The 12,896-nt window shown below is 41.9% G+C and overlaps 1 protein-coding gene across 1 annotated transcript in view; it reads left to right on the top strand.

The window, feature by feature from the left end:
* The first annotated feature begins 10,341 nt into the window (after positions 1-10,341).
* Positions 10,342-12,896, top strand: part of cd34 (CD34 molecule) — a 19,417-nt gene continuing 16,862 nt past the window's right edge. The window contains exon 1 of the mRNA XM_080030938.1: positions 10,342-10,590. Coding sequence (XP_079887064.1) covers positions 10,509-10,590 — 82 coding nt within the window. The 5' untranslated portion in view covers positions 10,342-10,508. The remainder of the gene's footprint in view (positions 10,591-12,896) is intronic.

The raw sequence follows: 12,896 nt of genomic DNA, 5'->3' as shown, positions 1-12,896 counted from the left end.
CACACACACACACACGTCGCCCGTTTCCACAGTTACTCCCCTGGCTGATAATAAAGATAATCACCTCCGATTTCCTTCATGGCTCATTTTCTCCGGTTTCGCTTCTGAAAAAAGGCCAGAGCGCCGCTGTCTGATTCTCCACGCTTTAGGTCTTATCAGTGACTAGAGCCAGGGCCGAGGAACTGGGGCGGGGGGCCAAGTCCACACACACACACACACACACACACACACACACACACACACACACACACACACACACACACACACACACACACACACACACACACACACCACCTGCCACACACACTTACCAGAGGGGGGACAGCTTGGTTGAGTCAGTCAGGGTCTCAGATATGGAGGGCTAATGAGTGCCAGATTATCCATCCGGTATGGTGTAATTGCGGTTTGGAATAATACAGGGCCTGGATGAGAGGAAGGTCAGAAGAGATGAGATCAGGTGATGATGGTTGTTATCACATGGACTGACTGACAGGACTTAGCCAGGGATGTTCAGTTAGAATGTCAGCGGGTTTTCAGAAACCTTGAAATGAAGATTTAGGGTCAACCAAACCCATTGGATTATATCCATCAGAATCACAGTCAGTAGTTTCTATGTTACCTATTCTTCCTGAGGTCTTAACACACATCTTTACATTAGGACAATGCAATAATGAATTGACATCATACAATACACAGTAAACAAGACTAAATAAGACATTGGGCATTGTAAGACTAAGACCTGACCCACAATAACATCAAATCATAACATAACAAATTGGATAACAAGTAAAAAATCTGGTCCATTTCCTACCATTCATCCAATACAATGCAAAGTCTTATATTTCAGACCTTTTGATATCAGTTCTGAAATAATGACATAACACACAGTAAAAACATTACAGAAAGAAGCATTATACAAAACCAAGATAAAAAAAATATGGATTTCAAACTGCTTCTTGAATATTTTCACAGAAATGTTGAATTTTTTTTCACACTACTTTAAATCTTCTCTAACCATAATCTGTTGTCATTACATCTGAAACACGGCCTGTTGCACACTGCATATCCAGTTGATAGCTTTTAGAGGGACCCATATGGTCTGGGCCCATACAATAGATCTCATTCCCAATCACACTCTCCCTCTCTCTCTCTCTCTCTCTCTCTCTCTCTCTCTCTCTCTCTCTCTCTCACTCTCTCTCTCTTTCTGCCCCCCCTCTCTCTCTTTCTTTCTGTCTCGGCTCTCATGCTCCCTTGAATCCATTGTCCAGATAGAGAACGTGCCTTGGATAGCAAAGGGCTCTCTTTCGGCACACTTCTTTGAGAATTATTTAAGGCTTAGGAGTTTTTTCTCTCTGCAAAATGAATATTTGATGCGGAGGACCTGAGCGTCTCCCAGCGAGCCCAGAGCAACACTTCAGAGAACGTCTGGGCTGAGGTGTATAGCTTCCTGCATCAAAACACACACACACACCTACATACACACACACACACACACCTTCACACACACACACACCTTCACACAAAAGCAAGCACCCGCTCTCTCATCATCAGAGCAGACGTTTTATGGCGGGTTATTGAATAAAAAGGTTGCATCGTAAAAGTCCGGAGGCTATCTGTTCTGATCTCGGATGCATGTTTTTCTGTGGGTCTGTTTCTTTTATTTGCCATCTTCCTTTACCCAATGGTGTAGTTTAGTCGTCAGTCTTCAAGGTCCCTCACAATAATATGATATTGTCAATAATTTCTTCTGGCTCGCATATTTTTTTACCTCAATATAGAACGTGTTGACGGGTTCATGGCATGGCATTTAGTCAACTCCATATGTTTTCTATGGCAAGGATTGGGAAACATTTAACATACAGTGGAGGAAATAAGTATTTGACCCCTCACCGGTTTTGTAAATTTGCCCACTTACAAAAAAATTAGCAGTCTATAATTTTAAAGATAGGTTTATTTTAGCAGTGATAGACAGAATATCAAAAAGAAAATCCAGAAAATCACATTAAAAAAAATATAAAAATTATTTTGCATTTCATTGAGTGAAATAAGTATTTGATCCCCTACCAACCATAAATAATTCTGGCTCCCACAGATTAGTCCTTGTGCTTTAAAAAGTATTCCTAATCTCAACTAGTTTCCTGTATAAAACACACCTGTCTCAACTTGTTACCTGTATAAAAGACACCTGTTCTCATGATCAATAAATCAAACTCCACCATCTCCATCATGGGCAAGACCAAAGAGCTGTCTAAGGATATCAGGGACAAGATTGTAAACCTGCTCAAGGCCGGGATAGACTACCAGACCATTGGCGAGAAGCTGGGTGAGAAGGAAACAACTGTTGGTGCGATTTTTCGAAAATGAAAGAAACACAAAATGACCCTCAATCTCCCTCGGTCTGAGGCTCCATGCAAGATCTCACCTCGTGGGGTATCAATGATCATGAGAAAGGTGAGGGATCAACCCAGATATACACAGGAGGAGCTTGTTTATGATTCCAAGGCAGCTGGGACCACAGTCACCAAGAAAACCATTGGTAACACACTATGCTGTAATGGATTGAAATCCCGTAGTGCCCGTAAGGTCCCCCTGCTTAAGAAGGGACATGTACAGAACCGTCTGTGGTTTGCCAATGAGCACCTGAACGACTCAGAGAATGCTTAGGAGAAGGTGATTAGAACAAAATCAAGTTCTTTGGAGTCACTCGCAATGCTTGTAAGAGTAATTCTGACTATGACCCCAAGAACACCATCCCCACAGTCAAGCATGGAGGTTGAAGCATTATGCTTTTGGGGTGTTTCTCTTCTAAGGGGACAGGTGGACTTCACTGCATCGAGGGAACTATGGATGGGGCGATGTACCATGAAATACTGGGTGACAACCTCTTTCTCTCAGCCAGGTCCGTAAACATGGGTCATGGGTGGGTCTTCCAGCATGTCAATGACCCTAAAAATACAGCAAAGGCAACAAAGGAGTGGCTCAAGAAGAAGCACATTAAGGTCATGGAGTGGCCTAGCCAGTCTCCGGACCTTAATCCAATAGATCTGTGGAGGGAGCTGAAGCTCAAGTAACAGCCTCAAAACCTTAAAGATTAGGAGAGGATCTGCAAAGAGGAGTGGTCCAAATATCCTCCTGAGATGTGTGCAAACCTGGTCATCAACTACAAGACACGTCTGACCTCTGTACTTGGTTTTGATAGGGGATCAAATACTTATTTCATTCAAGGAAATGCAAAATTATTTCTATCTTTTTTATGTGATTTTCTGGATTTTCTGTATATCACTGTTAAAATAAACGTAGCATTAAAATGATAGACCGTTCATTTCATTGTAAGTGGGCAAACTTACAAAATCAGTGATGGATCAAATCATTATTTCCTCCACTGTAAGGTATTTCGTTTTTTGCTGTGGCCACAAGAGTGCAGAATCGAGTCATTCAGAAATCCCCTTTTTCCATTTGTGACTGTTTGAGGCTTGGTCTGGTTTTAATAAGATGGTCCTGTAGTGCCATCTCATGGTGCACTGTGGGAAATATAGTGTTGTGGTCAAAAATAAATCCCTCTGGAAATTGAAGAATGCCATTCAGGAAAAAAGTCCAACCAGAAAGAATCACTTTATCTGGGAAATTTGGTTAGGGTTAGGTTCTTTCTTACAAACACTCTCTAGGAACTGCTACACAGTGCCAGACCACCCCGGACTGTTCAAATCACCACGTCTGGCCCATGTATTTGAAACACATGGCAATATGTAGTTCAGTAAGATATATTGAAAAAATAGCCTAATGCTTTATATTGTGAAGCAACAAATTACCTAGAACAATGTTTCTCATCTGTTTCATTGAAGTTGTATTGAAACTTGACGTCTATTTTTTTTTTTATAGGCCCCCAAGACACCATAATATCAGTCACTACCAACTTTTGGCAATCATGTTACAACTGGCTAGAATTACCAAGTTTTTTATACCACCGGTACCACTGACAGTTTGACTCAAGTGAAAGCACACCATGCGATGACTCGAACAGATACATGTAATGAGAGCCATATGGGCAGCCATGCAGCGTTCTAATGAATTAATCCCACAGACCTTCTTCTCTGGCTGTGTGTGCGCTGCCGGAGAAGAACACACACACAGTTTTATTATGTAGGGCCTACTTAAGGGATGCCAGTGGATGTGTTGGTGGGGTGCTCTCGTCTGGTATCATACAAACAGCAGCGTTTGATTTCCCGTGGTCCTGACATTGTTTTCATGACGTATGAGGCGAACTGTCGTGTGAATAACAGGATATTAATCTGACATGGAAAGATTGAATGTTTTGCCGAACATGAATAGTGCTTAAATTATTTTGTCATATTCTTTTTTGCTGTTGTGGTGGAAAAAAAACGAATAGTTATATAACTAATAATAAATGATTGCTCAATATATTGGCCAGAAACAGGAATAATACATTTGAAAAAAACATTTGGCAGTGAAATATGACTTGTGAAATGCCTTTTGAAGTACTTAATGCGTTTGGTCTCATTCTCCGCAAGTGCTTTAATGCTGCATCAATATGCATAAGCCCCATAATAGATACCCTTAAAGAAAAAAAATCGGTATTCAATGTTCCTACAGGTTATGATGAAGAAATCTCTGAGACACAAAAAAAAGCAATCCCAACCTTCACAACCCCTCTCAACCTTGAGCATAAATCACTTCAAGATGTCAACCGACTGAGCCTCCCAATCAGAGCCAATTAGCTAGTTACAAGCCTGTAGAGTTTGCCCTTTTCAAGGAAAAACAAGGGGAAGGACGCGAGGGAGCCGGGGATGAAGAAGAGACTTAAAGCTACAGTGTGTAACTTTTTCACATAAATGAATGACGGTAACATTCATGCCATCGCCAAACGAGTTGACACAAAGTTGATTAAGCCTCCACAAAAGTCCCTCTGTATTTCTCAGTATGACAGTGCCACTGACAGTGGAGCAGGAGTTCATAAAAATCCCAAGAAGCGCCCAAGAAATAGTTCAGTTTGTACAGCAGAAGGTGTACAATATATGTGCAATCACTGCAGGCTTATCTCATGTACAGTAGATTCACTGATAATTTTGTCGTAATTACTCAGAATTACTATTGTGGGCAACAAAAGTTACGTACTATAGCTTTCAGAGAGAGAGAGAGAGTAAGATCCTCTGAGCTTAAAAAAAATTGTTGCCATTGACGTACTCCCCTTGCTGTGGTATGCATCTGATCATATCATATGTCCAAGATACAGTATGCATGATTTTTTCTGCGCATGCAACAGTTGCACACACACAGAGTATATGTGCAGTGCGTGCTTTAGTGCTCCATGTGTTGGGCTGGGTCAGGGGACCATGGGATTTTCATGAACAATAGGAGCTAGGCCTCCCTCCAGAGGGGAGTGCTAAGGAAGAACATCTGTATGGCATCAAGGCAGTGAGGAGAGTGAAGGGGAGTTTGAAAGGTGGGAGGAGAAGGAAGCCGAGGATTTTTTTTTTCTTGGCACTGTACAACAACACAAAAAAACCTCTCAATCAATAACGCAAGCAGCAGGCCGTGCATATTAGAATTTAACGAAAAAGAGAAGGAGCCATTGCATCTGTCCAAGTCCACACAATATTATCCAAATCCCTTATATTAAACATTTGTGTTTGGTTTTCCTTGCAAGACTGTTTTTTTTGTGATAATTGGATTTAAATAGAACCATTCTTTGGGTTTCCCGGAACATGATGTCATAGCGAAAAGAGATTGAAGTTGTGTTAACTGTTTGCCTCTGTGTCCTGGTATGGCAGTCTGTTCCCTGTTTGTCAGTGGTGTCAAGATAACCCAGTGGTGACATCATATCTTGAAGGCTTTCTTTGTGGCTTCAGGTTTCGTTCTTTTTTATTTATTTTTTTAAGTTTTTGATTTAGGGATGAAGTGGGAACGAATTCTTCACTCTACTGCCAGGGCGAACACACTCTAACTCATCTCGACACCCTGATATTTCCTCCTCACAAAGTGTTTTCTTCATTGTTCGCACATTTGCAGGAAACACTTGGCGTTAAAGCTTTAGTGCGTAACTTGTGTTGCCCCCCTTGAGGATTTCAAGTAATTATGACAACTTGCAATGTTGGCGCATCTTCATGAGGTAAGCCTTCGGTGTTCCCTCATGGATGTTAGACCTTCTGCTGTACGTCCAGGTTTTTTTCTTAGCAGCAGATTCAAAAACCGAAACATTTCTGTGATCGCTTGAATGCAAACAACATTCATTTATATGAAAAAGTTACGCAATATAGCTTTAAGGTGGTATGCTCTGGATTGATCAACTCAACCTAGCATTCTTCAGAGGTCTGACTGTTGTGTTATACGCTATGTTGTTGCCCTCCATTTTTCCCCTGTCCTTTGTTGCTCTTTCCACCCAGTTCCCCTGGTGAGAAAGTGGACTCTTGCTCTGCCACTATGGTGCGGAAAAGCCTTGGCCGGGTCCAAGCCGTTTCACACGGTCTTATGTAACACAAGTGGAAGGAAGGGCATCGGGGATACCACAAGCGAGAGGGGTAAGGGCAGGGTGAATATAAATACGTTTCCATGTTTGTCTTTCGCTGGTTTGGGGGGGTCATCCCTGGGTCTGTCTGCACACTTCTTGGACACACACACACACACAGGGCCTGGGTGGATACATCATACACACAGGGAGAATGGCAGGAAACAGAAGAGGAATTTGGGACGCAGGAGTGGCGATAGATGGGGCAGGTCAACAGGATGATGAGGGGAGGAGAGGAGCCCATCAAGGCTGAATGGAGAGGCATCGGCTAGTGTTATCACTTATCTCACAGAAAGGGAGGATTTTTTATTGTTTTCTCTCCACTCCATTGGTCAAATCATTACTGACTTCACTGCGCCCCAAAAACAAAGCCGCCCTGCATTAACCTTCCCTTATCCACAATACAATCCAATCAAAGCAGGAAGGACCTTGAACTTTCTAGAATCTTTGTTGATAGTTTTATGTGTACAAATGTATTTAATTGAAAGGGCCCATCTTAAAACTTTTCAAGATGACCTCACTTTGAGCTCCTTTAGGCAACATGTCTATACTGTCTCATCAGCATCTTCACAATGACTTAAAAAGTTAGGGAAATTAACATTAACAAGAATATATTGGTTGCCATATAAATAAAAGGCAAACATCTACATTTAGGTGTTTATTTCACTAAACCTTGTCTGTATTCATTTCCACCATCTTGAACGGCCATTATCACAATTTTTTTTAATACTTTCTTTAGCTGAAAAAAAAATTAACTTTTTTTTACTTTTGAAATTAATAAAGGGTGTGTCCAAAATATTGTATGTTAAGACATTGGACACACAGATTTAGTTTTTAGTATAGATGCCACATTTGACACATTATTAGTAGAAATAGGCAAATAAGCATATTTATTCAAACATTTCTGGAAAAAAAATTATTACAAACAATAATTGTTATAGTGTAAGTAATCAACTGGCTAAGTGTCATGATGATATCTTAATCACCTGCAGTGTCTGACCTTATAGGGCAAGCTGAGGGATAAAGAATAAAGGAGGAAGATGATACTCGGGACAGATGGGCAGATAAGGGTAAATAAGGCCACCACCACCAACAACAACAACAACAACAACAACTTAGCCAGAAGACACATCACAGTCGTTACACCTTCATACATTTTAGCAAAATCTGAGCTTTTATTGAACAAATATTACCCTGTCATTTATGCCTGTTAGCCTGTTCAGTCACATGTGCACCATGCTGCTATGGTAGCGCCCTCCTGTCCCCTGAGGGGTCACCGTCTCTGCTGCCATGTGCTGATTCTCGTGATATCCTGGCAGTGCCCCCCTCACACTGCACAGAGATTCATTGTGCATTAAAACCAAAATAAGTCAAATGATAAGCTAGGGGAGGGTGATTAGCGGAGACATTTAAATAAAGCCACCAAAAATGCTCCCCCTTTGCCAGTCTTGGCTCATCAGGATTCTCCAGCTGTAAACAGAAACATTCTTTACTGTAATACTTTACAATAAGGTACACAACATTATAGGAACTACTACATAGTTATGCATTACCTACTGTATAGGCTTTTGTGCCCCAGCGCCAGCATGGAACTTGGACTTGGTTCCCGTTTGTGGGAAAGGGGTATTGTAGTAGTTACAAAAAAACAAAACTATTTAGTAAGTAATGCATTACTATGTAGTAGCTACTAAAAAAATAACAAACAAAAAACCTATGTAGTAGGTAATGCATAACTATTTACTAGTAACTTCATTTGTTTTTTAACCTATGTAGTAGTAGGTCATGCATAAATATGCAGTAGTTACTACAATTTGTACCTTATTGTAAAGTGTTACCTTCTTCACATTCAGTGAACTTGACTGTACAAATATAATATTCCAAGAACAAAAATGCAAGAGGAGAAGTATTTGCTCTGGCCAGTTTACCAGCCCTTTACTTTCAATTAGGTTTTCACTCCATCATGTTCCATTAGTATTACTTGACTTATATTTTGGCAGTTTAAAGTTAAATTCACTGGGTTACAGCCCTTCATAATGATTTTCTAGTGGAATTGAAATGACTAGATTGGCAGTTGGATTTGATTCCCACCAGGCCTATTCACTTTCTTTATATATGTTTCTTTTCATATGTTTCAACACAAAAAAAATTTCACTTATCCTAGCATATAGTATATCTGAAAACTCACACTTGAGTCTCTGAAAAGAGGGAAATGATTACCAACAAGGCATGTTCAAAAACTCTGGACTGAAAGTATTGTAATCTTGCAAAAGTCTGCAAACATTGGATGAAAAACGTTCAGATCTTTTCACTTTTTAACAACGATTTCAACACTCAAAACAGACTTTAAACTTTTGAAATCATGGCTTCAGTTCTATCAATTTGTAAGTTTGATCTTAAAGGAGGGTCCTTTAACAGACTTTAAAAGTATATGGTCTAAAACAGAGGGGTGACTAGCAGGAGCACCAGTTCCCAGACACCAGCCCCATCCTGGCTTCATTCGGCCTCATATGGTCGCATTGTTTGACAAGCTAGTCTACAGGCAGTCCTCAAAAAAAAGCCAGCGGGGTGGACCGCAGTGCTTCCAGATGTGGCCTGCCTGCATCTCTGCAAGAAGCACGTGTGTGTGTGTGTGTGTGTGTGTGTGTGTGTGTGTGTGTGTGTGTGTGTGTGTGTGTGTGTGTGTGTGTGTGTGTGTGTGTGTGTGTGTGTGTGTGTGTGTGTGTGTGTGTGTACATGTACATGTACAAACGGTGAACACCCAGCATCACACACCTACAACACACCACGGACCACTACAACCGTTTGTCACTTTCTGCTGATGTGGATAGATTGCGAAATAGCATGTGCATTTTGTCTATGATGTCAGTGTGTTGTGTGCGTGCGTGTGTGTGTGTGTGTGTGTGTGTGTACGTTACAGCAATTGCAAAAAAGGCGTGTACTGTACATGTGTGCTGCTGCTGCGGTTCAATGAATGACTCACTATGGGCTGTTAGTCATCTGTCCAGGGACGCACAAAAAGCGGGGCCAACGCTGGTGTGTGACGCCATGTGCTTTTACAGGCCTCTCAGCTATGTACACAACATGTAGGAGGAGGAGGGCTTCCTGTTTACCAGGTGCATCTTAAGAGAATTGGGACAAACCCCAGCTTCTTTAACACCTGTTGCGTTGTACACGACTACCAATTTTATTTCAAACTTTACTTCAAGTTTGAATGTATAAATATTGAGCCATGTTACTTTTTCTAAATAGACAGAACACTGGTAATAGTGTATTTTGTATTTAGGGCATCACCTGAACCACAACACCCACATTGCAGAATTAGCACAAACTTTGCAACTTTAAAGTGAGCAAGGAACACATCTTGTATATAGCATGTGCTTGTGCTTCAAGGGATACACATTAAAAGCCAAGTAAAAAGAGACACAACTATGTTTACAAATAGCAATATGCAGAAGAAATCACTATATAACATAGAAGTAAATAAAAATGTAAAAGGAGTGCCCGGCATTGTCACCAAAAAAACCACTCTGCAGCACAGATGCAGATGTCAAGTTTCCTCCAAAACATCTCATGATCTCATTGTGGTGCTTGCTGCACATGTGCGCTCGCACAGCCGCCAACACACACACACACACACACACACACACACACACACAGGGGCAACAAGGGAGGAAGCAGAGGACCGTTGCATTGGGGGAAATGGGTTAACAGGGGTTTGAAAAAGGGGTGTGGAAAGAGAGAGCAGAGAGAGAGAGAGAGAGAGAGAGGCCAAATGAGTGAGGCCATATAAAGAGCAACAGAACACAAGCCAGACTTTATCCTGCATGTCTGTCCCGCTCACTTAGACCTCACAGGAAACACCCGGCTCCCCCTGCCCTCACACGCTCACTCATTATCACTCACCACACGCTGTACTCTTACTCTCTCACACACACCTACACACACACTGTCCCCACTGCCGGCTTGCAGAGTCTGACCAGAGAGGATGGCTGCGTCCATGTGGAGAATGAATGGGCTCTGGAGAAGGATGGCTGGACTTCTGGTGCTCTGCGCTCTATTGCTCAGCAGTGAGTAGAATTATCAATTGTAGTATCTTCTCTTCAGACTTTGATTTACTCCAACATTCTCTCTCTCTCTCTCTCTCTCTCTCTCTCTCTCTCTCTCTCTCTCTTTCTATTCACACAGTCTCTTGTAATATATTGAACTGAACTGTTTTCTCTGTTCATGTGTTGCTCCCTGTAAGATTACCTGAAATTATAGTGGGCAAAAAATGTGAACTTTATAATGTTTACATCAATGGTGGCCTCATACAAACTGGTTGGGGGGTTTGCTTTGATGTGCCCTGCCATGAGGTTGCACACAGATGCTAAAGAGAGGCATATGGTTAGTTAGCGGCGGGCTGGCTGCAGACACAAAGGGTTCTGTCTGCCCAGGAGTGGAAAAGTTGCAGTTGAGAATAATTATTCTACACATCCTGCAGTGCTCCTGGGTGGAGCTAAAAATCTGTTTGAATGTTGAACACTTTAAGGCTAAGTGTGTGTGTGTGTGTGGTTTTGAGTGTTTTCCTCAAAAACACACACACACACACACACACACACACACACACACGCAGCCTCATAGTAGATGAACGTATTTTTATATTACGAATCAGAGTAGCTTGGTCCATGCACGACTGTGAGTTATAAAGATGCTTCATGTACGTATACGTGAGTGTGTGCGAGCTGCACAAAGTAACCACAATACATATGGATTGTACAGAGAGCAAAAGTAGTTCCCTCGACATGTTTTCTCTGTAGATCTGGGGACAGTGAGTGTGTGTGTGTGTGTGTGTGTGTGTCTGTGTGCGCAATCATGTGTGTCTGAGATCATGTGTGTGTGTCTGTGTTTACGACCCTGTGGGTGTGGGTGGGTGTGTGTGTATGCGTGTGTGAGATCATGTGGGCTTGGGTGTGTGTGTGTGTGTGTGTGTTTGTGCGATCATGTGGGTGTGGATGCACTGGGCAGTCCACTCCAAATCAGTCTGAGGCCTCATGCTAATTGCAGGGTGATGTATGAGTTGGATGGTGTTGCTGCCTTGCTGGTCTTGACCCAGGACTATAGATCCTAGTTTTGGGCCCCGTTTGTAACGACTTCTGCAGAGCCACCAGGCCCCATCTATGGGCACTGGGGCGGTTAAATGTTCACAGTGACCTTGGGAGAACTATGGAGGAGGAATCCTAGACTGATGAAAATAACCAAGGGGGCTTAACTTTAAAAGGGAAAAAGGCTCATGAGATAGAGGAACATGTTGGTAGTTTATGCACAATAAAAAGGCACACCGCATACCGACTGCATCAGCGCTTTAACAGATGGTAATTAGATTGACATGGAAATCGAATTACTCCGGGCACTCCCCGCCAAGAAATTGAAAGCAACGATACAGGGTCGCAACTGATAAACAAGCATGTTTTTTTTTTTTGGTTTATGACTGTTGATGTTTGCAAAAACAATTCCAATATTTCATTATGTCTATACTTAGGATTCTGTTTTTACCAATTTCTACTTATAATCACAGCCATGCCCATTTGCCTTTTGCCATATTTGTGTGCTGCCTATACCAGCCACAGTTTAATGATTATGGTTACCTGTTTCAAAATAGGATCTTCCATTGGCACGAGCCTCTTGCATCCTGTTTTAGACTTTAGCAGGCATGCTTCTGATTTGTCTACTTTAAGAATATCACAAGGGTGTTGTATCTCAAGTGTGCTGACCCGCGTTCAATTCTTTACCACATCCAACAGCAGTCCCCCGATCACACAGACCTGTTACATTGGTGACACTTGTGTCTAGGTGCCAGCTGGCATTGTGGTGTCAATTTGCAGAGGCACTGTCGCATATCCTGCCTCTGCAAAACAAAAAAGGAATAAAAAGAGAAAAAAAATCTACACTTGCATACTGCCAGTTGAACCGTTTTTTTTTTTTTTTTTATCATCTTCATTCTTGTGCATCTATTTCATTTTTTTTTGTTTTGGTGGAGTTTCTACCGCCAGCCAAGTCACAAGAACACTTCTGTTCCCTCAATCATGTGGTACAATGTAGGGCTATGTTGCTGCAGCGACATATGGGTCAAAAAGGTCAAAACATGGATGTTTCATGGTGCATTATGTCTTAATCTACATAAAGAAGACTCTTTGTCAAGTTACTCTATAGTCTGATTGTCGTAATGCACAGGCATTCTACTACTGCATAGCTTCTGTTTCGTTGTGTCTGACTGGGAGTGTGGAGTAGTTGTGTGTCAAATTTTAATGGCAATGATGTCATCATCGGCAGCACCACAAATGGGCGAGGCAGTTCACCCTATAGGCCTGTGGAGTCGAATAGTATGCAATGTAGC

This window comes from Ammodytes marinus (assembly GCF_949987685.1).
Source record: "Ammodytes marinus genome assembly, chromosome: 7".
In the NCBI taxonomy this organism is placed as follows: domain Eukaryota; kingdom Metazoa; phylum Chordata; class Actinopteri; order Uranoscopiformes; family Ammodytidae; genus Ammodytes; species Ammodytes marinus.
This window is presented reverse-complemented; position numbering and strand designations above follow the sequence as displayed.